Source organism: Strongylocentrotus purpuratus, unplaced genomic scaffold, assembly GCF_000002235.5.
Source record: "Strongylocentrotus purpuratus isolate Spur 01 unplaced genomic scaffold, Spur_5.0 spur5_scaffold_13, whole genome shotgun sequence".
NCBI classification, from domain to species: Eukaryota; Metazoa; Echinodermata; class Echinoidea; order Camarodonta; family Strongylocentrotidae; genus Strongylocentrotus; species Strongylocentrotus purpuratus.
This window is the reverse complement of record NW_022145598.1, coordinates 19,861,334-19,887,531: the sequence shown is the minus strand read 5'-3', so window position 1 is coordinate 19,887,531 and position 26,198 is coordinate 19,861,334. Positions and strand designations below refer to the sequence as shown.

The 26,198-nt window shown below is 39.6% G+C and overlaps 2 protein-coding genes across 2 annotated transcripts; one reads left to right on the top strand and one right to left on the bottom strand.

Annotated features, from left to right (window-relative positions):
• Positions 1-1,273: 1,273 nt before the first annotated feature.
• On the bottom strand, positions 1,274-24,401 carry LOC105440110 (galactosylceramide sulfotransferase). The gene is made up of 4 exons (XM_011669888.2): positions 24,132-24,401; positions 4,435-4,543; positions 3,937-4,052; positions 1,274-2,858 (listed from the first exon to the last, which is right to left on the bottom strand). Exons 2-4 carry the CDS (start codon positions 4,438-4,440, stop codon positions 1,424-1,426), a joined length of 1,557 nt encoding a protein of 518 aa, XP_011668190.2. The 5' UTR covers positions 4,441-4,543; positions 24,132-24,401; the 3' UTR covers positions 1,274-1,423.
• Positions 14,931-15,596, top strand: LOC115923222. The gene has a single exon (XM_030983602.1). It carries the CDS (start codon positions 14,931-14,933, stop codon positions 15,594-15,596), a length of 666 nt encoding a protein of 221 aa, XP_030839462.1.
• Positions 24,402-26,198: the final 1,797 nt, after the last annotated feature.

Sequence of the window (26,198 nt, the reverse complement as noted above, 5' to 3'; positions counted from 1 at the left end):
TCTGAGAACAGTCGCAAAATAATGTTTAGATACATTCTATTGCACATGCAAAAAATAAATTAGGCCTGATAACCGGTCGTCGAGAACATTCAATTTAGGCACATCGTCAACTCTTTTTCACGGATTTGAAGATATCAAATGTTACACATTTTTTCGCAGGTTGTACATGGGATTATCGATTAGATTATAATACAGCGCGTGTTTTAACAAAAGTCAAATTAAAAAGGTGTTCTAAACCTGATTAAACAGATTAAATATCAAGATAGACATGGTCAAACTCTTCATAACTAATCAAATATTGCACTGGTACATATTTTGTATTGTTTACTAATTGGCCTAAAAGTAATATGCCCGCAAAAGAAAAAAAATAGAAATGTGCTTTCCATTGTCGTTTTATATTAGCAAAAGGCAAATGAATTATATCAATTTTTTGTATAGGAATCTGAACGTCATGCTTTGGTTAACCAATGTATACGTGCAAAGTTATCGCGAAACATACTGAAAATCTTCAAGTCATAAAAGCGCTATGCTCTGTGATAAGTGGATTCTTTGTCGATTTAAAGTCGATAATCAATAAACTTAGTGGCACTCTTCAAGTTCAGGTTTCATAGGGCATATTGCATGACTTTCCATTCAGTGACACAATCACGTAAGCTTTTAAAGAATATAAAGGGAAGTTTATTTGGCTGTCACCCAATCATCTTGATTCAACTAAATCCTCATGTTTGTGTATTACAGAACTTTGTTATTCCCTGCTCATTTTTCCTGATTGAGGTGTCATCTCTGTTTGTTTAAATTAAGGCTTGCATTTCCATAATTTGATCAAACGAGTTCGTTTTCACTGGCTACCTGCCATAGCAACAAACGGAGTTGACAAAAGACTTAACTCTGTTTCGTTGACGATCAGCCATGCACACAGAAGACGAAAGATCTGATGCATGGCTGATCTTTAACTAAACGGAGTTAAGTCCTTTGTCAACTATGTTTGTTGCTACGGCAGGTAGCCAGTAAAAACGAGCTCGTTATGGAAATGCAAGCATCACTTTAAACAAACAGAACTTTGTTATTCCTTGCTCATTTTTCCTGATTGAGGTGTCATATGAAAGGGCAGAAACTGAACTTTCTAGAAATGTGAATTGTTCGTCGAAATTCAGATACCAGCCGCAATGACTTTCTGGTTTCCTTCCTTCAAATTGCTTTGAATCATTCATGCGTGAAATATGCATCATATGAGTTGCATCAAATTAAAGAGGAGGATCTAAGCTTTACAAATATGTCTTATTTATTATTTATTACTGTGATTAAGTTATGATAAAACATCGATAATTCGCGGTTTCGTTTTTTCTAGGTCGCACTGTATATTGCTTTGCATTATGTTGTAAGATGCAGATATAAAAATCAAATCAATCAATTCAATACTGAATCAAACCTTTTTCTGACAAGCTTCCGCAGTACGATTGATGTCCTGCCTACAATAAATTCTGTAATGTAATTCCGTTTTGGATTCAGCTAGAGTCCGGCAGAACAAGGTAGCATCGTCACGCGGTACGCGCTCCTGATGGCCGTAAAGATGCTCCCCATTCCAAAGGGTCTTTACTGCCTCCTGCGTGCAGTTACGTAATACTGTTCCCAACAGATTTCTGAAGTAGTTCAAATCGGATTCAAAGCCCGGCCCGTAGTCGGCAATACGGCGCCAGAGCGTGCGATTAAAATGCGAGTACAAGAGCGTATCCGCGGCATTCCACTCGCGTATTTTGTCCCTCAGGGCACCCGTGATGCTGACATTCCCAACATTGATTCGAACATTCTTCGCAATGTACGCGATGTCCTGAAAGCTCCAACAGAAGAGTTTTCGCATGATCAATAGTGATTCATCGAAGTACTCGTTGATAAGGACAAGCGTTAACTCGTCTTGAAGTTTAAATATCCATTCTTTGACAGCGGTCATATTATCATGGCGTTCTCGTTCCATTCCCAAATCGTAAATCTGGTTGTTTCGTGCGTACGCCCATCTCTTACCCATCTCCCCCTCCCATGTCATAAAACGTAAACGCTCCTGGTAAAAATTGGGATTTGCCATAAACTCTTCAATAAGTTTTGGTATTGAACAATTCTTTTGTTTTATGGTCTTGCCCTTGCCCTTGCCCTTGCCACTTTTCACCGGTGTATGCAAAAGCTTTTTTCTGCATCCTCTGAAAGCAAGACTCCCGTTTACAAGGCTGGAATTACCCAAGGCATTAATCGTGTCATTTTCAAGTGCGCTTGACTTCGAATTAGTGATTAAATTAAGAAGAATAGCATCGTGGAATTGAAAATGGTTAAAGGCACTTTCCCACTGCATTCCCGGATCACGGACGATTGTCATATATTGTGTATCTGGTGCGAAGTATTTCTCCATCACATCCCGCTGGTAGCGCACATGGACCGCCATCATGTTATAGTTTCTATAATTAGGAAAGTCATCAGCTGCGACGTGAATGGGAGGTAAGAAATGGGTCTCTGCCACTTCCTCCGTGAACGGAAGATGGTAGAAATGGCCATTCTTTGACGACTCGCGATTAAGAATGAATGACAAATTATGAAAGAACCCGTATCTGTTAATGATTGTCTGTAAGGTCGTCGAACCTGTCTTTAATGTCTTTATGTATGCGATGTTTTGAACGGGCGAACATGATGGGGGGCGAGATGAAGCTGAAATCTTTGAGGACCAGTTCCCTGGATGACTTCTTGTTGGCATGGAAACATTGTTTGCTACGATGCTCCCGTTGTAGGAAGGCACTGACGTCACATTCCAGCTAGCTGTTGGCACGGGTGTAGTAAGATGCCGGTTTTGTAGATAGAGACTTACCCGATTAAGCCTGCGATAATAAAGGGCGATAGTATTCATTATGCAGGACACAACTTTAAGAAACGTCAGAAAACGCGATAGCAAACACTTTTGAAAAACCTGGGCCCCGTCTTACAAAGAGTTACGATCGATCCAAATCAATCGTAAGTCCTCCAATCAATCGCAAGTTTGCAGTCTCCTATCTCTTATGTACATAGTTACGATTGATATCAATCGCAAATAAGTTACGATTGATATCAACTCTTTGTAAGACGGGGCCCAGATCAAGGATAGTTGTAATACCCCATTGGAATTGAGAGAATAATGGATGCGTGTCTTAAATCAAAGTCCCCAATTGTAGTCCTCCCTTTTTGGAAACTTTTTGAAAGGTTGAACCTCTGCCACTGGTTCAGAACGCCAATGCCTTAACCACTCAACCACGGAAACGGGGTAAGGGGCTTCGGGAATATAAGATTCATTTGACCGGTATAATAACATATTCAAATTTATTTATTTTCTTTCCAGAGGACCTAGTGACGATTTCTTCCCTAAACCTGATATTATTAGGGCTAGCCAAGATGTTTGTCCTACCTAGCAACAAAAATGTTATAATGCATGCAATTCAAATTCTAATTACTGAGATACAATTATTCGTAAGAGGTGAATAAAATAATTTGTAACGAGGCAATTCACAAAGACACCTTGCTTTAAATTGGTTTATTGTGTGTATAAATCACGTCGAAAAGCGATAATTATTGCATTGTACTAAATTCCCATGTGTATTTCAATTATTTTTTTTTTAATACAAAAAAAATAGTCATGCGATTAACGGTTCCCACATTACAATGGGCATTAGGTACCCGAGAAAAGTAGATATAGCTATAATAGAATTTGTCGTGATAATCACAATTATTGGGTTTTCACACAACTGACATTTTCTAACCTTTCGACCTTTTTTTCCAGATACACGACTTTCTATAAGAACAATGTAGTAATGGACATGAGGAAGGAAAAAAAAACAGTGTTGCCAATTTAAAGTGGAGGCTGTGATCCCAAAATGATTCCTGGCCTGAATGACTCGATTATAAAAGAAAAAATATCTTGCTTACCGTAAAACAGATGATAAAGTGACAATTGAGCTGGGTAGGTCTTGGTTGTTTCGAAAGACAGTGTACGTCGTAAGGATGATCGTCACAACAAGGAGTATCAGAAAGGTCCCCTTGGACTGTAGGTGGAAAAGTGACCAGAATAACCAGTGAAAGTATAAGGTCGGGGGGGGGGGGTGATTCACGAAGACTTAGATCAGGTTTAAAGGGGAAGTCAACTCTGATATATAGTTGGGTTTTATTAGAAACAGAAAAAGGAGAGAGGAACAGGCCAATGAGAGTTTGAGCAAAATACGTCCAAAAATAAGAAATTTATGAATTTGTAAATTTGTCATCAGTGAAACACAAATTTGCAACAACACTATGAAATATCTTGCGAGGTCCTCTCCAATTTGCTCTGTACAGAAATGTCATAAAATGTCATTGTCTTAGTTATGAATGATGAAATAGACTAGTTTTCAACAGGGGTTGTATAGAAACATATTTGCGGAATCGACTTACGGACATATTGCACCACAGCTTGATCTTGACAGGTGTATGCTGACAGGATATTTTCCATATAGTTTGATCAAAGCTCCACTTCCATCAGAGAGTCATCAATGTGTATACACTATACAATGAGATAACAAGGAAGTAATCAATTAAATCATTTGAGAATGCTTGCATGTGTTTGTAGATTAAAAACTTGAAATAATAAATCGTTTATTTATTTAATTTTCATGAAATATAAAATCAAACCAAATAAACATTCATAAAACAGAAGAATGAAAATGTAGAATAATCAATATCATCGGCAATATACACTGCCGCTCATATAGTTGGAATATTTTTGTTTGACCCCAATTTATGGAATTATTTTAAGAATAATTTAAAAATAATGGATCTAGATAATAGTACACATTCTCAGATTTTATTGAATAATAATTTGACAACGTGTGTTTTGCGTGACTGCTAAAGCATGTGTACGCTACTATGCTTATCAAATAGGGGACCTACGCCCTTAAGACATAAATGACAGTAATGAGGATTAATGCCCCACAAAAGGGCACTAATATAGCACATCGACACGGTTTTGATCCGGGGGCCTCACAGTTACGAGGCCATTGCTTTGTCACTGAACCATGACTGTACGCAGCGGGGGCCGCTAGGGTAGGGGGCAGTTTCCATAAGTATAACAAACACAGAAAATACAATAAATTTTCAATAATTTATTGCATTTTTATCCCGGTCCCCAACATAAACGAATCCTCTGGATGGCCATGCATTATGGCTCAAGGCATATCTTCTGGGTTATCTTCTTTTTTTTTTAATTTAAAGATAAAGTTGAGTTGTGGTCATGCAATTGCATAGTGAAAGAAACGGTGTAGAATCGATCAGAAAAGGTTGAGTAATTTTCTCAGTGGCACTACGGTTAAGATATTTACGAATTAAACCCAAATTGCGTAACTGATAACGTACTGATTTTGAGACATATTGAATTTGTGTAGACATTGTCATGTTTGAGTCGAGAAACACACCAAGGTTGCGACATACATTAGATAGGGTAGTTTCTTGTTTTCTAACTGAGTCTAGAACCATACATTATAAATTCGCATTTGGCAAGATTTAATTTAAGTGAATGTGAGTTTAACCAATTATGAACATATTGTACACAAGTCTCATTGTTATGGATAGCGCTGGCTGCATTGCTCTGATTGGGTTTGAAAGAAGTATATATTTGAATATCATCAGCATAAACATGATAAGAGAGAGAATGGTGATGAAAAATATTCTTCAAACCGGTTAAATATAACGAAACCAGCGTGGGCCCGCCCACAGAGCCTTGCGGAACTCCGCATGTAAGTGCATGGTACAAAATCTGAATGGTAGCCCTTTATCAAGACAGCTCGAGAATGACATGACAGGTATGATTTAAACCATTCCAGGGCTTGACCTTTAAAGCTTATCTGCTGTAATTTACAGGAGGGATTAGAGCGCCCTGCAAGGTCACTGGACAGGTGGTTATCTCATCAACTCAGCTCTCAGTTAACATAAGAAAAAGAGGATCATGGGGGACCAATGGTCACCGATTAGGCATTGTTTGTTACATAGAGGGCGCAAGTAGCTACAAGTAGCGCAGTGGGCCTTTAACACCGAGTGACATGAGGGTATTCACCAGAACAGTGTCAAAGGCGGAAGACAAATCAAAGAGTATCATAGCAGTTACTTTTCCGCCATCCATCTCCTGGAGTATAAAGTTGGATACATTAACAAGGAGGGTTTCTACACTGTGGTGGGGACGGTATGCAGATTGAAATGGGTCAAGGAGGTCATTATCGAGACAGTAATAATTTAATCTAGAGACCACCACACTTTCAAGTATTTTAAACAAAAACGGGAGATTAGAAACTGGACGGTAATTACTTGGTAATTCAGAATCAAGATTGGGTTTCTTGCATCATAACAATGATAACTCACAAATTATTTTTCACCTTTTCCCAGATTTCAACCTTTTCTTCAAATCTTCTTTTTGTCCCTCTGATCTTTTAATTGTTTTGCTTATCAAGAGGGAAGAGGAATATCGCCCATTCCCCGCATCGATGCCACTGCGGTTACAACGATAAAAACGTCATTTTCCAAATCCACCTTCAACATACAGAGTATAAATTAGCTCATTATTCAAAGATAACAGCAACAACCATAATGTTGTTCTCAAAATGTATATATTCAAATACATATCCAACTACAGTTCAATAATCAATCAGCAATGGCGTAGCTTTACCAGCAGAACATGAAGGTTTCATACCAATATTAAAAAGCAAAAACGTGAGAAATAAATTTAGAGTGAAAGATAATATAAAAATTGAGCATTCTATGTAGCATAAAAGAAAAAAAACATCGTCGCACACTATTGTGCGCGTAGTGAAATTTTAACACGCGCGGTGAATGGCAGACTTGTCAGGTAAATAGAAGATACGGAGAAGCTACAATTTCGCAAAATATTGTTACAGAAATTGGATGCTCGGCCGATTGCTAGGGAGGTCTGAATTGGAAGACTAGCTTTAATTGCGAGCAAGGTTTTGGGTGTGTGTAAAAGTTTGGAGCTGAGGCCGAGGTAGTTTTGAAAGTTGAGTTTTGAAGTACTTAGAAAGAGCTGGGAAGATGTTGCTCGGGCGTTTTTAATGCCAAAATGGGCAAGAACCACTATACATGTGAGTAAATGTAACTGTATAATTAGGTTGTGGCAAGTTAATATATCGGATACCACCTTCATGTTTCTTTTGAATAAACATCAGTTACTTTAAAATCATTGTTCGATAACTCTTTTCTCGCAGAGACTGTAAGAGTGTAATTGTATGTGTTTGTGACTTGGCCATGGCCTTGCGTTAGTCTGCAGGCACAGACCCTAATTTAACACTTTATCAACAAATCGTTGTGCCTTGAGAGAAGTCTAGCCAAGTTACCTACTGGCGGTAGTCTTATAGTGCAGACTCACTTTTACGACTGACAAGGGTTTGTGCTTGCAGACTAGTGGGAGGCATGCAAGCCAGCTCTGATAGTGAATGTCAATCATTGTTACCATGACAATCCCTCTCAGAGCTAAGCTCCTCCTATAAGCACAATAAATGCTTAAAGGAAACCAAAACCTTCATACTAAGTTACTTTTATTGTAAAGTTTAAGATATTTGAAAAATATCAGTGAAAATTTGAACAAAATCGGGCAAGGAATAAGGAAGTAAGATGGTTGGTTGGTTCTTCGTTTAGATGGCGCTCTTCAATCTCAAAGATTATTTGCGCCAGTCAATTTCGTGTATAGCTTTGGCGTGGGCTTCGGAAATCAAGCCCACGAGCGACTTTCCTTGGTGAAATGAAATTAATAGTGATATGGTTTTATAAAATAAAAAAAAAAAAAAAAAAAAAAAAAAAAAAAAAAAAAAAAAAGCTGCAATATTAAAATTGCATAAAATGCACATAAAAGGCGAGATGGGAGTTAGTTGCAATTGTTCATGGAAAAACCGCAAATACTTCATTTTATATATTATTACAGGATCGACATAAGTTAAGGGGATCCCTGATAGCTTTAAAAGCTATCTAAAACGATTAGTATCGTATATGTAACCCAATAATTCACGAGTAAAAATTGGGTTAGACATCAGTAATTGTTTCAGATTGGGGTTGTTCAATTTAATCCTTTCTTTTAAGAGACGTCTATCTTTGTCGTATTTTGTACAATAGAAAATAAAATGTTTAATTGTTTCATCTTCTTGACAAACTTCACAAAGACCAGTATCGTGTTGGTTAATTTGAAAAAGGTAATAATTTAAACTACAGTTACCTACTCTTAGTTGTTGTATCAAGCATTCTTCTCTGCGAGATAGGCCTTGTCTATGTATGGGCTTTGAAACGTCGCTATGCAAAGCATATAAAAATCTACCGTGTTCTGCATTGTCCCATTCTGCTTGCCATAATTTGTTATAATGGATCAAACGAGAGGCTGCCAATTCACTTCTTGTATTTGGTATAACTATGTCTATACACCTTTTCATGGCTCCTTTTTTGGCAGCCCGATCTACGATCTCATTGCCCCTAATATCGCAATGTGACGGAATCCATTCAAAAGCAACACATACATCCTTAAACTGCAAAATATTAATTATGGATAAAATTTCATTTACAATAGCACATCTAATAAAGTATGAATCGATCATTTGTAAAGCTGACAAAGCGTCGCTAAAAATTACCACCGAAGAGGATTCAATAAATGTATTAATCCACTCTAGTGCCATTAGTATGGCCACTAGTTCTGCTCTCATAATACAGACATGGGATAATCTAAAAAATTTCACCACATTGTAATGAGACACATAAAATGCGGCTCCTGTCTTCCCATCCTCGAGTTTAGAACCATCTGTATATATATGTAAAAACCCATTCCATGAATTTCCAATGCTATCTAGAACAATCGATTTTATTTCAAATGGAGGCATTTCCTTTTTTTGCACTTTGCCATGGTGTTCGAAAGACACTTGTGGTCGTGCTAACCGCCATTCTGGGATTTTCGGCAATAAGTTGGTTTGCCCTTCCACCACTACTTCGTCTCTAAAGGATCGCAGTTTAAAAGGTCCTTCTCCTATCTTCCATTCTAAGTTATTTAAATCATAGTCATCACCCAATACTTCTTTTGTTGGGTGGTTTAAAGTACTAGACAGTAAATAAACTCGAAAGTTATCATTTAACAACCTTCTACGATATCTCAGAGGCAGCTCCCCGGTCAAAACTTGTAAAGCCTCCAAGGACACATTGTGTATTGTGCCTGTAATAATTTTTAAGGCTCTGTATTGGATAGAGTCAAGTTTTTTTGTTAAAGATATACACGCAGAATCATACATTTCACTCCCATAGTCCAAAATGGATAGGATAAGTCCTTTATAAATCATCATCAAAATCTCATACTTACTTCCCCAGGGGGTGCCGGAGACACAACGTAGCAAGTTTATTCTTTTCTTACATTTATCAATGATAGAATCTATATGGACAGACCAAGTTAAATTGGAGTCAAACCTCACACCAAGGAACTTATACTGCTCGCATATAGGCAGATTATGTCCTTTTATTTGTAGAAGAATATCTTTCTTTTGTTTGTTGGTAAAGACTAATACTGCAGATTTGGTAGGGGAAACGTTTAACTTCCACGTCCAACACCATATCTCAAGCTCATGCAGGGCCTCTTGTAATTTCCTGCGGGCCAGCTCTAAATCCTTATTTGAACACCAGATTGCAATGTCATCAGCATAGCAAGATAATTTAACATCACTTACATTTATCTTGAGATCATTTAACATTAAAGTAAATAATAAAGGACTTAATGAACTTCCTTGCGGGATTCCATTTTCTAACGTGTAGTGGCGAGACATATAGTTATTTATCCTCACATTAGAAATCCTACTCAATAGAAATGCTTTTATAAAAAGTAACATTTTTCCACCAATGCCTAAGATAGATAATTTTCTTAGTAGACCTGTTTTCCATAGCGAATCATATGCTTTTTCTAAATCAAGAAAGACCGCTACGGTATATTTTTTACTTTTCAAGGATATATGTATGTCCGTCTCCAATCTCACTAAGTGATCTTTGACATTCCTATATTTGCGGAAGCCAGATTGAATAGGATTTAATAGTCTGTTTTTTTCTAGAAACCACGTCAGGCGATTTTTTATCATTTTTTCCATAATTTTAGAGAATGTTGATATCAGCGAAATCGGCCTATAAGAGGTCACTTGAGTCTGATCTTTTCCGGATTTCAAGATTGGTATTTGAATAACCTCATACCACTGATGTGGAAAAAGTGAGATTTTCCAAATGTCATTATACAAGTTTAATAAATACACGAGTGCCTTGTTCGGCAAATTCTTAATCATAATTAAATAAATATCATCCTTACCGGATGAGGAGTTTTTCATCTCCTTTAAAACATTCCCCATTTCACTCATGTTAAAGTCATCATTGATACAATCATCATCATTTGTTGAAGAATTATTGTACAAGATATTTTCGTTTTCATTTTTAGTTACGGAAAGTGATTCATCAACCGATTTAAAATAGGTTGCCATTGCATTTGCTTTTTCCTCAGATTCTTTCAAGATATTTCCGTCTACAAATAGATTGTGAAAGATGTGCTTGTTCATTGTACTGTCCCGCATTCTTTTAACCTGTTCCCAGACTTTCCCAATGTCTGTAAATCTATTCATTCTACGGCAGTACTCTAACCAATAATCATATTGAGCTCTCCTGATTACCTTCTGAGCGACAGCTTTCTTCTTTAAGTATTTCTTAACATCATTTAGATCATAATACCTTCTTAACCTGTTTTTAAGACGATTTCTCTCTTGCACCGCCTTCTTGCAGGCATTGTTCCACCAGGGATTTACTTTTCTTCTCTTGGCAATCTGCACACGCGGAATGCACTTGTTCGACGTTTCCTTGATCACCTTAACAATCACATTGTATCTGCCTTGAATGTTTAGTTCTGCACCAAGATTTTCATATCCTTCTTTTCTCAATGCCTCTTCAATTTCTTCTCTATACTCTTCCCAATTAACCTTTCTAAAAGACCATCTCTGTCCCATATTCTCACCCCCTGGTCTATTGTACACATGTTTAAAATTTAAGCAAACCAGATTATGATCACTGCCAAAATTATTGGATAGTACTTTCCACTCTGTATTACGTGCTAATTCTTTCGATACTAAGGACAAATCCAGATTTGAGTATGTACCATAATATGGGTCTAACCTTGTAGGAGATCCATCATTTAATAAAACCAAATCATTATTTTCTATAAAAGACTCCACAGTTCTACCGTTTGTGTCTAATTTGTTGCTCCCCCATAGAGGATTGTGACTATTAAAGTCGCCTAGAATCAAATACTTCCCCGGCACATTTCTTATCATGTTATTTAGATCTATCAGTTCAATCTTTTTACACGGATTATAATAGTTGAAGATTGAGATAACTCCGTTTTTACAAAAAATATCAACTTTTTGGTATTCGGCGTTCCTGGGTGTATCCATCGCCTGAAAAGTGATGTCGTTTTTTAAATACATCACCAAACCACCTCTTCTGCCGTCCGGCCTGTTTTTACAAACACAAACGTAATTGGGTATAGACAAAACATTAAAATCGTTAAACCAAGTTTCTTGGATGCACATTATATCTGGGTGAATACCTAACAAATTGTTATCAATAAGGGAAGATAAAAAGTTTGCGCCATGCGCCGTCAAGCCTTGTGCGTTCCATTGTACAATCAATAGGTCTGATATGGACTTATTAGTTATATGAGGCGACTTTTTACCATTTCCATGGTAATGTCTACCTTCAAAATTTCTTTGCCTGCTCTAACTACCGCTTCCAAGAATTTATCATCATTACTGGACTGAGGCAACTGTCGTACCACAAACAGAATAAACATAATCAAATCAATAGATGTCATATTTACTGGAGTTTGGGTTGCAGTTTCCTTCTTTGTTTTTCGTACTGGAATTGGGATCTGGGAATGAGATCTGGGTATTGCCCTGTCCCTTTCTTCCTGTCCCTTTCTTTCTCGTACTGTGTGTGGGGTATGGGCCTGAGGGTTCGGATTGGCTCTCTGAGGATTCGGATTGGCTCTCTGAGGGTTATTTGGCCTTGATTCTGTGTTATGTTTTTTGGCCTAAGAGCTTTTTTAAATTACTAGTCACTAGAGGGCGGTATTTAATTTGATGACATCATCTGTGAACAACTCTCCATGCCTTTTGTACATCAAATTTCATGTTTTTCCTTCTTTCTTGTGATTGAGATAATGTACTCCTCTGAAAGCAAGATATAAAATGCAAAATGATATTCTACTTCACATGTTATGAAGTCGGATCAAGAACACAAATAAATACGAAGGAAACAAAAAAATTGTGAAATTTTATGTACAAAAGGCATGGAGAGTTGTTCACAGATGATGTCATCAAATTGAATACCGCCCTCTAGTGACTAGTAATTTAAAAAAGCTCTTACTACCTTATTCCTTGCCTGATTTTGTTCAAATTTTCACTGATATTTTTCAAATATCTTTAACTTTACAATATAAGTAACTTAGTATGAGGGTTTTGGTTTCCTTTAAGGGCTCACTTGTTGTACAGACCCTGTGACGGAGCAGCTACAGTACATGGCCTATGGTAGTCTTATAGTGCAGATTCACTTTTACGACTGACCAGGGTTTGTGCTTGCAGACTAGCCTTGCGTGAGCATTGATTTAGGCTAGCCTAAATCTATACCCTAGAGTCTTAAAATTCCCCATTTTCTTATTAAAGAATTCCCAAAAATTATAACACTGGTGTCAGAAGTGGGATCTGAAAAGAGGAATTTTAAAGGATTGTTATGTAGGGAAGTCACATTTGATTTCGATTGTATAGATTTCTAGCCCCATGCTCAGTAAAGATAAGTCAATGTTCGTGCATTGGCATTGTACACAACTAGAAGTTAGAACTGCACGTGAACGGGAGTACTAGTAGCTCTGTGTGTATACGGTGTGCCACGCGTTTTGTGCGTGTGTAGTACAACTGATCTGAAAAAAAGGGAAAGTTGGTAGATAGATGCAGCTAGTCTTGCAATGCAGACCCGTTTAGCTACTTTTAGTTAGGGGTAGTCAAAATATAACTTGGGAGTAAATTTAGTCACATTTAAGTCACTTAAGTAAGATTATTTTCTTCTCCATTGCATTTTATTGTGGAAAAGTCTGAACTATACTGATCCTGAAGTGAAATTTTGTAGTGATTTAGGATATAGCCTTATAGTTCCCTTTGATATAACTTTCTTAAACAAAGAGAGAGTATAAGCCCATTAAAGTTATTAATATTAGTGCTTGAGGGTGATACACAGTTGTTGTCGTGGCTATCGAATCTCAACCATGCATCGCTCACCAATCTCGTCACGTACGCGTACAAGAGGGAGGGGACACCTGTCGAGTCCTCTAGGAGTTGGCGCCCTCCTTCAAACATTCGAGAAGTATGCAGAAAGTACAGCCAGTAACCAGACAGCAATTCTGGAGCGACTCAACCAATCTTCCACAGCACAGTAGAGTATTGAAAGCCGTCTGCAGGTGCTGGAAGCCAGAGTTGGAGACCAGAGCCCAATGCCATCACCAAGTGTTCAGTCTGAGCAAGCCGAGCTCCTTTCTTCGTCGCCCTCTGAAGTGGCCTCCCAGGCCCAGGAACCTTCTCCAATTACTGCCACACGCCCCATCATCCAATGCAGAAGGAAGAGATCAATCCATCTTCCATTACATGATGGGAAGATACCATGGGATGCCTACTCTACCCAGTTTACCATGGTATCAGAGTTAAATGGCTGGGACAAGAAGAGGAGAGCAATACATCTCGCAACGAGCCTCTCCGGACAGGCGGCTACAACACTGGCAAGCCTTCCACACCAGAAGCGTCCCGACTACGATGCCTTAGTTATGGCACTCAACTCAAGGTTTGGTGTGGCTCACTAGACAGAGCTAGCGAGGGTACAATTTAGAAACAGGAAAAGGCCGAAAGATGAGGCCTTGCCGGAAGTGGCCTGTGACATAGAGCGCCTGGTGCGACAGGCTTACCCCGAGGCATCGTCAGTCATGCATGAAACCCTGGCGATCGATCAATTCATAGATGCCTTGGTGGATGACATATGCGCCTCCGTCTCAGACAGAGCAAAGCCAACACACAACAGGAAGCCCACAAGCTCGCTCTGGAGTTAGAGTCATTTGTTTTGGCCAGCAGACAACGGAGCAAGGAGGTTCGAGTAAGAGAGGTAAAGACAGATGTAGACAGTAGTGTACTCGATAAATTAGTGTCGACGTTCGAAAAGCTCCTAGAAAATAGGAAAGGAGGTGACAACTTCATGAGAGGTCAGCCGAGGGGAGTGCGTGGACCATGCTTTAATTGCGAGGGCAAGGGGCATTTTGCGCACCAGTGCAAAGAGGAAAAAGCTACTTGCAGGTTCTGTAAGAGACAAGGTCACCTGAAGAAATTCTGCAGAGACAATTCGGATCAACTAAAGGCCTCAACGATGGAAGAGGGAAACGCCAACTAGTCGTGCTTGAGGAGCAGAACACGGCTAGAAAGGGCAAAGCTCCTGTCATTACTAGATCCCAAGGTGGAGAACCAGAAGGACCTTGGGTCATTATTAGATCCCTAGGTGGAGAACAAGGAGGACTTTTTGTCAGAGGGAACGTTGGTGGAAATGAATGCAATCTACTCATCGATACTGGGTCGGGGGTGACCCTATTACGCACATACATATGGAAAGGGATCCAGTATCAATCACCACAACATCAACTGGTTCCAGAGCCGAGAAGGATAGTGACAGTGACAGGAGAAGTAGCGAAGGTGAGGGGTGCTGCTGACTTACATATTTTTTATAGGGAATAGCAGTGCCTGTCATCATGTCATCGTTGCGGACATCTTGGACGAGTGCATCCTTGGAGCGGATTTTCTGACTGCAAACCAATGCATCATCGACTTGAAGCTAAATATATTGAAGACACAGAAGTCCCCATCTACAGCTGTCCTACTGAAGCTGATGTCGGAAGCTATAGAGTAATTGTTTACCAAACTGTGGCCATTCCTCCCAACAGTGAAGTTGTCATTTCAGCTACAGTGTCTGGTGTTGACAAAGGATTGAGATGGGGTGCAGTGGAGGGTCACCATAGTAACCCAACAGGCGTGATGGTTGGTAGGACACTTATAGATTTAGAGGCTCCTTGTGTACCAGTTCGAATAGCCAATTTGAATCGGCATACACAAACCCTACAAGAAGGTACCTGTGTTGGTAAATGTGATCGAGTTGATTTTGTCATTGATGTTCCACCTCAAGAGGAAAAGGATGTTGGAGAGGCAGGAGATGTCGAAAGAGAGTTGGCTCCGGATTTGAAGTCGCTGTTTGAAAGGAGCAGCGTAGGATTGTCCGGGGGACAACAAGAAGGAACGCGGGAGTTTTTACTGAGACGACAAGACCTGTTCTCCAAGGGGTCAATGGATTTGGGACGGAAAAACATACTTACACACAAGATAGAGACGGGTGATGCTCAACCTAGTCGACAGCGGCCGTATCGATTACCCCCAGCCAAGAGGGAGGAGGCTGTCAGAGCTATTGACGAGATGAAGTCACAATGAGTGATTGAGCCAGCATCCGGAGAATGGTGTTCACCTATTGTACTCGTTAAGAAGAAAGATGGCAGTACGCTTTTTGCGTGGATTATCGCCGTTTGAATCAGGTGACAAAGAAAGATTCATACCCCCTTTCTCGCATTAACGACATTTTAGATGCACTGACGGGCTCTCAGTGGTTCTGCACCCTTGATTTGAAGTCCGGATATTGGCAGGTAGACATGGATATAGAGGCCCGGCCGAAGACTGCATTCTCCATAGGGACTGGATTATGGCAGTACAAAACCATGCCATTTGGATTGTGTAATGCACCACAAACATTTGAGCGGCGCATGGAGTTAGTGCTAGCAGGACTGCCATGGAGTACATGCATGGTGTATCTTGATGATATTGTAGTGCATGGCACATCATTCAAGCCGACACTAGAGAGGCTGGATCTGGTGTTTGATCGGTTACAAGCTGCTGGACTGAAGTTGAACCCAAAGAAATGTGAGCTGTTTTGGAATCAAGTGTCATATTTGGTTCACATCATCAGCGGTGAAGGGGTTAAGACGGACCCAGTGAAGACACAGACCGTGCAAGACTGGCCTACCCCCCAGAATGTGCAAGAGGTCAGAAGTTTTCTGGGGCTATGCATATATTACAGGCGCTTTGTTAAGGACTTTGCTACTGTAGCCAAGCCACTGCATGAATTGACCCAGAAAAACAGACGATTTTGTTGGGATGAACGCTGTGATGAAGCCTTTCTCACGCTGAAGAAAGCGCTGACGACTGCTCCCATTCTTCAGTTTCCTACTTGCCATGACCAATTTGTTGTTGACACCGATGCAAGCCAAGATGGAATCGGGGGGTGTGCTCAGTCAATTGGTGGATGGGAAGGAGCATGTGATAGCCTACTACAGCCGTACTCTTAGAGGTCCAGAGAGGAACTAGTGTGTTACAAGGAAGGAGCTCCTTGCTGTCGTGGCAACCGTCAAAAACTTTCATCACTATCTTTATGGTCGCCATTTTGTCATTCGATCAGATCATGCATCTTTGAGATGGCTAATGAATTTTCGACAGCCTGAGGGACAGCTTGCCCGTTGGATGCAAGTACTGGGTGGATATGACTTTGTTACAGAGCACCGGGCTGGTCGACAGCATATCAATGCAGACGCCATGTCTCGACGATCATGCTCAGAGGACGACTGTCATTACTGTACAAGAGCAGAAACAAAGTCCCCCGATGGGAATTCAACCTAGTGTCGAGCAGCAAAGATGACATCAGCTGAAAAAGGTAATGAAAAATTCCGTGATGAACAGCTGAAGGATGACATCATTGGAAAGGTACTCCAACTGAAGGAGAGCTATGGAGATAAACCAGAGTGGGCTGATATATCTCACCATGGACTGCAAGTAAAAGCCTACTGGGCCCAATGGGAAAGCCTTCAGGTGATATCAGGGGTGTTATGTCGCAAATGGGAATCACCCAGAGGAGATAGCTTTAAGCTACAGCGTGTACTTCCGGCATCATTACGGTCAGAAGTGATGAGAGAGTTACACGATAATGTCACTGCAGGCCACCTAGGAGTGAATAAGACTCTGGAACGTGTTCGAGAACGTTACTACTGGTTACACTATCGAGAGGATGTTAAAATGCACTGTCAGAGTTGTGATAAGTGTTCATCAAGGAAAGGACCAGCGAAGAAGGCTCGTTCTAAGTTACAGAAGTACCAAGTGGGACGCCCCATGGAGAGATGGGCCATATATGTGATGGGTCCCTTGCCTGAAACTGATGCAGGGAACAAGTACGTCTTGGTAATGATGGATTACTTCACGAAGTGGCCAGAAGTTCACGCCATACCTAACCAAGAAGCAGTGACTGTCGCAAACGTATTTGTGAAGGAGGTGGTGGCGCGTTTTGGAGTGCCATTACAAATGCATTCTGACCAGGGTCGTAACTTTAAAGCTGCAGTTTTTCGACAGATGTGCACCATCCTAGGGGTGGACAAGACCAGAACAACGCCATTACATCCAGCTTCAAATGGGATGGTAGAAAGATACAACCGGACGCTGTAAAACCAGTTGACCCTCTATGTAAATGATCACCAGACAGACTGGGACGACCACTTGCCATTGCTATCCATGGCATACAGGACAGCAATCCATGAGTCCACTAGTTATAGCCCCTCAAGATTGATATTTGGTAGGGAGATAAAGGTACCACTGGACTTAATTCATGGTCACCCACCAGGTGATGAAGAGGAAAAGAGTAGAAGTACACTAAGTATTCCGAACAGCTGGAAGAGAAATTGCACTCAATCCATGAGCATGCCAGAGAGCATCTTACCATCTCAGGTGAAAACCTCAAAACAAGGTATGACATCAGAGCAAACACTCATGCTTTCAAAGAGGGAGGCCAAGTTTGGCTGCATAATCCTCGAAGGAAGAAAGGTGTGTCACCTAAATTGACGTCAGACTGGGAAGGCCCGTATTCTGTTCTATAGAAGATAAACGATGTAGTCTACAGGATCCAGTTGACGAAAAGGAGTCAACCAAGAGTGGTTCACTGAGACCGTCTTTGCAAGTACAAGGGACAGAAGGAGCCCTGGTTCCATGTAAGGGATGATAACTGCTCTTTCATCGCTGTAGCAACACAAACTAGTACTCAGGAGCATCCCAAACTCAGCGAGAAAAATCAAGTGTGTCAACCTGACGATGAAGAACCATCGAGAGAAAACAGTCACGAGCATCAGCATCGTCAAGGGAAGTCTCCCAATAGATATGGTTGGGATTAGCTGGTAACTTTGACAGCTGTGTATCACGATTATCACATTGTCTATAATTGTACTGGATTACATTTACACATAGTTATGGATTATTATTTTTAATCGAGGATATTGCTATGGTTAAGGACTTGGTTTTCATTAAATTCCTTGTTTGTTAGGTTTAATGGTTATGCTTACGACTAGCTGGCTCTTTTCACATTAGCAGAGCTAGAGTGCTTGAAATTCAGTACCTGTTTCCAGCAGGGATACAGCACAGTTCTGTGTGGGAAGTTTTCAGTGAAGTTGCTGTGTAACTGCTTATAAAACAAAAATGGCAGAATGTATTTTTTGTATATTGACATTACAATAAGTTTTTTAAAATAACATTGCCACAACCTAGTTAGTTGCATTTTCTCTTATTACGGCTATTTACATGAAAGCAAATTTTCTGCATGTGTATACCTTATATACGCATATATGGTTGTACCACTCTGATACACCTTTTTCTGCAAAAGATGTTATTTTGTTGCAGGAAATATCTACTCGGAAGCCAGAATTGGATGGCAGATTTTCTCCATCACGTAGCTGAGGCCTGACGAGCTTATAGTGAGGTACCTTACCGAGGAAGCTTCAAGCCAGGACGCGAGATGCCAGTACCGCAAGACGCCGGGACGCCGTCCCAAAGTATCTTCACTCGTATTGGATGAGCGAATCTGGTCTCCATGGCAACGCGGATCGTGTTTATAACGGTGAACAATTTTGATAATGCCATGCAATTTTATGCAGCCTTACGAAATCCATCAAAATTTGAAAGCTTTTATAGTGAACGCTTGCATGGACTATAAGTGGAATTTCATCTATTTCATTGATTAGAGGAACAAATAATTGGTGACAGGACGTCATTTAGCTGAAGCAACTTTGGAGACGCAAATGAACTTAAGGAGTCAGACACTTATTCCATTGTGCTGCTGAACTTTACGAATGGACCAGTCGAACATAGAACTGAGGGACCAACATTTTGGTGTTATTAGCATTCCTCGATATTGAACTTGTGAAAAGAAACACAAATATTGTTAATTGTTCTTATAAAGAAGGACTTGTATGAATCACGTTAATACAATTTATCAAAGAGAGCAGAGAGACTGAGAAAACTGAAGTGACGTCCTCACGTTAAGTGTAATCACAGAAGAACGATTTACTAACTTGGACAGTTGAAATCAGCGTTTTTTTTTTGGCTTTCGGCATACAAATTCAGACTATTGTAATGTCTTTCCAGGATTGTAGTTATATGTTGTTGGCAACTCTAATTTTTCCGACCAAACCAGTTTAAAATAAACCGGGATATGCCATTTATTGTTACCAAAGAGAAATTCAAAAGAGAACAAATGCCAGAATATTATGGTTATACCAGAATAATCTTTCATTTTTGCCATATTTAAAGGCGATATTGAAGGGATCCGGTAACTTTGTCTCAGATTCTGAAACAAAATTCTGGATTTAGCTCATGATGCAATGATAATTATAAACCTCTAGGTCAGTCAGGAACCCCATGACTTTTACAAGCCGATCGCCTGTCTGATTATCAAGATATTTATGATTGGAATTATAAATTTTGAAAACCGTTCGCCTGACGGTTTTCATAACACTACAGTCTATTGGGAAAAACGAGTATGGTAAAACCGGTCACTCAATGATTTTTACTTTTTTCAGGCACTTCTTGATCATTTTGAAGCGCAATTTTTTTAGGGCTTCAATATTACACCATATCACAGACACTGACAACACGTAGGGCCGTGTATATCAGATTTAACATTGTTAAACGATCCCTTTAAAAGAAGAAAAAAAGTGTTTTTTTTTATTTTTTAAATAGTGATTATTACTTACGTGTGCAACAGGCTTAACATGTTGACCAGACTGTTATGGAGCAAAAATGTATATTTCATGTATGATGTATTTTGTTCTGGTATACTGAAAGTTGAAGTCCAGTTTGTTGTATTGATATTGTAAATATACGATCAATGATATCATGTCAGGCGTATATGCCGCATGCAGTTGTCTTATTATGTAAATACTTTTATCTTTGCATTCGCCACAACCTAAGAATTGTTTGTGAGGCTGAAACAAAGGTAATTTAGGTATGTTTATAAATAAATGTATCATGCTATCATGCTACTTTAGAAATTATGGTGATTTCTTTCAGGTTTTCCTGTTCTGTGTTTCACACTTGTAATGATGTTGTTAGATTCAGGATTCTACGTTTCTTGTTATCTTTATTGTTTTACTGACAGGTTCCTGTTTTGAAGTACCTAGTGTTGAACGAGGCGTTCAAAGTTAAGGAGGGAGCAGTGTTACAGAAATTGGATGCTCGGCCGATTGCTAGGGAGGTCTGAATTGGGAGACTAGCTTTAATTGCGAGCAAGGTTTTGGGTGCGTTTAAAAGTTTGGAGCTGAGGCCGAGGTAGTTTTGAAAGTTGAGTTTTGAAGTACTTAGAAGGAGCTGGGAAGATGTTGCTCGGGCGTTTATAAAGCCAAAAAGGGCAAGAACCAGTATAAATATGAATAAATGTAACTATATAATTAGGTTGTGGCAAGTTAATATATCGGATACCACCTTCATGTTTCTTTTGAATAAACATCAGTTACTTTAATATCATTGTTCGATAAATCTTTTCTCGCAGAGAGTGTAATTGTATGTGTTTGTGCCTTGCGTGAGCATTGATTTAGGCTAGCCTAAATCTATAATAATAATAATAATAATAATAATAATAATAATAATAATAATAATAATAATAATAATAATAATAATAGTGGGTTCTTGTATAGCGCTCATGTCAGTCAGATTTGACCCTCCTGGCGCTCCCGATTATACCCTAGAGTCTTAAAATCCCCCATTTTCTTATTAAAGAATTCCCCAAAATTATAACAATATTTTATCTTAAGGTCGGGAGCAAGTTTGAAGGTTGGCAACATGTTTAAATACGCTTCTGTATATTTTTAAACATAGTTTCATGCCAAGTAACGTGGTTGCATTGGCCCCCCACGAAACTGCACAATTTCAGTGGCCATCCCATGTTCTACAATTTATACTCAGAAAAATTGTTGGTGTTTTATGGGAACCGTCTTAGATAAAACATGGATGTTTTTATTTTAATCCATCCAATTGGTATTGGCAGTTTACCGAAATCCTACGACCGCTGAGTGTTACCTTTTTAAAAAATAAATATACGCACTGTTTAGAGTGGTAAAATATGACGTCATCAGCAAAATATTTTAGAGTTTCCAAATTTAAACTTCATTTTCCGAAAGAGCATAACAAATAATGTCAACATTTTGAAGAAAAAAAATTGAATATGTTAAATATTGGCCGAGATATGACCATCCAAATTGATTTATTTCAATCAGATAGGAAATCACTGTTATTTCTCTTTGGTCCATAACATTACGAACTAAAACAACATAACAGTGATTTTATTCGGATGGTCATATATCTCGGCCAATACGTCACATATTCAATTGTTTTTCAATTTTGGACATTATTTTCTATGCTCTTTCGGAAAATGAAGTTCAAATTGAGAAATTCAAACAATAATCTCGTCTGATGTCACAGCTTCGATACTTTATAGGAAGAGAGAGAGAGAGAGAGGGGGGGGGGGGGGAAAGAAATTTGAGGGGAGGGGATCGAGAAGAGAGAGATTACAGCCAGTGGCGTAATGAGCAAAAACGTGGGGGGGGGGGCTGACAAAAAAAAATCCGAATCACCCCACTCTAACATGCAGGCCCCGCTGAACGTTTCTCAAAGTGGGTCTAGATGCGGAGCCCCCGAAGCTCAAGGGGTATGAGCATCAGTGGCGGATCCAGGGATTTCTTACCGGGGGGGGGGGGGCACAAAATGGCTGGGGTGAAATATATGTCAAACGATGAAGCGACAGAACGAGGCTTTAACACCGAGGGAGCGTAGCGACCAAGCAGGGGGTGGGTCTAACCCCCTCCCGCAGTAAGAAGCTTTTGCAATTTGAGAACCACATTTGGCGCGTTGATGTCCACCGGCACTTCCTGGAAAAAAGAGGCCTTCTGATTGGTTAGAAGTTAGAGAAAAGTGATATGTGACGTCGTGAGACGTTGTATAAATTATGCTTTGATGCCACGCAATGCACAAAGACGGTACTTCACCAGTAGTACTTCCTCGAGTGAATAAACCGTGTCGTTATCAGGGGCATCGCTAGATCTTTTTCAGTGGGGGAATAGGCGGGGAGGGTGTAGAGGCCACGATCACCGACAAAACGAGCCACCAATTTCCGACAAAATATAAAAATGCCAATGTCCAAATGTTGACAAATTTAACCCTATAACCCGGGGTCAGGAACTAAGTTATTTTTCAGTTTTCCCCCTCCCGCGCGAAGAAAGAAGACGATTCATTGTACCGGTCCCCACTCTAATCCTTATGTGAATTCAGTTCCCCCTCCCGCTTTGACGTTGAAGTTTCAATAAGTTAATGCTCTTAATCCTTGATTGAATTCATTTTCGCCCATACCGCGCGAAGCGCTGAAGCTTTCACGTTTCATTAAATTATTAGAGAAAGAAGAGGATTCGTTGTATCGTGTTCTTGTCTGAATTCAGTTTTTTCCCCACCCGCTATGACGTTTCATTTAATTTTTAGAGAAAGAAGACAATTCATTGTACCGGTCTCGACTCTTAATCCTTGTCTGAATTGAGTCCCCCCCCCCCCTCCTCCCGTGCGAAATGCGGAAGCTTTGACGTTTCAATAAATTATTACTCTTAAATCCTGTCTGAATTCATTTTCGCCCATCTTGCGCGAAGCGCGGAAGCTTTCACGTTTCATTAAATTTATAGAGAAAGAAGACGATTCATTGTACCGCTGAACCGTTCTCGACTTTTAATCCTTGTCTGGATTCAGTCCCCCTCCTCCTCCCGTGCGAAATGCGGAAGCTTTGATGTTTCAATAAATTATTACTCTTAACCCTTGTCTGAATTTAGTCCCCCTCCTCCTCCCGTGCGAAATGCGGAAGCTTTGACGTTTCAATAATTTATTACTATTAATCCTTGTCTGAATTCATTTTCACCCATCCCGCGCGAAACGCGAAAGCTTACAAGTTTCATTAAATTATTAGAGAAAGAAGACGATTTGTTTTATGGTGTCTTTGTTTGAATTCAGTCCCCCCCCCCCCCCCCTCCCGCGGAAGCTTTGTCGTTTCATTTAATTATTACTCTTAATCCTTGTCTGAAATCATTTTCGCGTTTCATTAAATTATTAGAGAAAGGAGACGATTCGTTGTACCGTTCTCTACTCTTAATCTTGTCTGAATTCAATTCCCCCACTGGGCCCCTTAACGATATGTGCAGTGTTACATATGTAAGTATGGAACGCTCGTTCGCAAACCTGTGCATGCTCAGCCCGAGTGGTGGGTAGCATGTTATCTCCCGGCAGCGCTTTAAACAGTAGCTCAGTTCTGGAAAGGATTTCTTGACTAGTGTTACTGTTAGTGGGCATAAAGGCCCTGAGTGACTATAAAAAACATGTATGCTCTCCCTGGCTATTTGGGAATGGGTCAGTCTGCAAGAAATAATGGAGAAACTAGCATTTTGTTGAAAATCATGTGATATCACAAACATTAATTTGTGAAAATAAGTCATGGTTCAAATTTATTTGGGGGGGGGGGATGGCGCCCCCAAGCCCCCCCCCCCACCAGTACGTACGCCAGTGATTACAGCTTCTGCATAAAATGATATTTGAGACAAATGAACATTACGGAAAGACATACTACAGTGTACATACTGTTCTTCGCAGTGTCGAATCAGAATCTTCAGACGAATTCACAAGCACTCACAACTCGAAATCCGCCATTTTCTTGACACGGGAAACAAAAAACTGAGCACCATAACGTAGTCCACATGTATACCGAAAATACTAAGACGGTTCATCTTAGAGAGAAGCAGTGCAGCCTTGCAAGTATGATGAAGAACGATCAGAGAACGAGGGATGAAGAGAGACTGAAGGCGTCTATTCTAATGGCGAATATTATTTCCATACAGCGAATAACATTGAACTTCCTTATGACGCGGACCGCACGCTGACACGTACGTGCGCCCTTTGTAATATGCGTTATAAGTACAGGCCGCGGTCTGGTGTACAAATCTCGTACTGAGCTTAAATGGTCAGCTGTAATATCTTTCATGCTCTCTCTCTCTCTCTCTTTCTCTCTCTCACTCTCTCTCTCTCACTCTCTCTCTCTCTCACTCTCTCTCTCTCCCTCTCTCTCTTTCTTCTCTCTCTCTCTCTCTCTCTCTCCCCCTCTCTCTCTTTCTCCTCTCTCTCTCTCTCTCTATTCATCTATCTATATACCTTTTTTGGGGGTGCAACTTGAAATTTTTTTGAGGATCAAAAAAAAAAAAATGTGCTCACTACCCCCCCCCCCCCCCCCGGGGACTCGAACCGCGGACCTTGTGACCTTTTCCTCTCGACCACAACACCTCTACTTTATATTCATTCGAAACTTATTCATTTGCAAGGGTGTTCCCCCTAGCTGTCTGGGAGCAGACGTGCATGGGTTTGAATGCATGTTGGAAGCAGGATTGTGTCTGGGCTATGGCCTACATTATTGTATACATTACATTCGTATAATTTGCCACAAGCAATTTTTAAGTCCAAGCAGACCTCTTTTCTTGAAACTGAATATTCTCCCAATATCATTATTACATGATTTTCAACTCTGTGTTTTTATGTATTCATATTATCATAACCTATTACCAGAAATTGTTTGTAATATATTTCAGAGCAATAACGATATTCATAGATATAATACCAGAACTTCAGCAGACACTCGTGTAATATATGGTCATTTTTCATTTTCAATTAGTATCTTTTCATGCCAAGGACCCACTATTTGGAACAAACTACCCCCTAAACTTAAACAGTGTGCATCTTTAAATAGTTTTAAGCATCATTTAAAACTTCACCTGATACAGCAAATTTGAATTTGACAAACGCAATTTTTATGTGTGTAATTACCATTGTATTATTGTATTTTCTTTGTCCCCCCCTTTTTTTGTGTACATTTTTAGGATCATCTACTTATAAGTTTTTGTAACTTTTTTGATGATCCAACCACTTCGTAATTTCCTTTAGTCTATTTTCCATTTTAGTGGTTCATCTATGTTTGCAAGAAACTATTGTATTCTTTGCCTTTATATGTTTTTATGACAGTGGTGAATAAATTCAATTCAATTCAATTCAATTACTGTAATATGATCGTTCATGTCTACTGCCTCGCTCGGGTGACCTCGTTCAATGACCTCGTTTAATGACCTCAATATTTTAAAGTGACTATCGTCTCATGAATTTGTTTGGTAACATATTATTTTGCTTTTTTTGCTATTTTTGCTTGTTTTCACGTTGTATGTCATCTTATGTCAAGGCCTTCCTGCCCACCTATTATCACTGTTACGTCCTCTACCATTACAACCACTTCAACCAAATGTTAGTTTTATTTATAGTAACCTATAATCTACAAGCTGAGCTTTTTAATAGGTTCCTCACATTTCACTCTGTATAACCTTCTATTCATTACAATTAATTTCGAAGTCTTTTCAAAGAATTAATTATATGATGTGAAACTTTTAATATATTTCGTATTATGTTCTAATTTTGTCAATTATGTGAATTCTTTTTTTTGGTGTGAAATGTGAAACAAATAAACTTGAAACTTGAACTTGAAATTCAAGATCACTCTGACCAGTAAGTCTTCCTTCTGACTATGGGGGGGGGGGGGGGGGGACTATAGGGGGCTCTAAATTCATTGTGCGTGCAACAGAAATACATTGAAATAATTTGCATATACAGTGT

What these genes read in the sequence shown, in the direction of transcription:
- LOC105440110 (XM_011669888.2), bottom strand. An exon ending in ACTTTATCATCTGTTTTACG is followed by an intron (nt 2,859 to 3,936) that starts GTAAGCAAGATA and finishes TTATTATCGCAG; the next exon opens with GCTTAATCGGGTAAGTCTCT.
- LOC115923222 (XM_030983602.1), top strand. Translation starts at nt 14,931, where the DNA reads ATGCATCATCGACTTGAAGCTAAATATATTGAAGACACAGAAGTCCCC.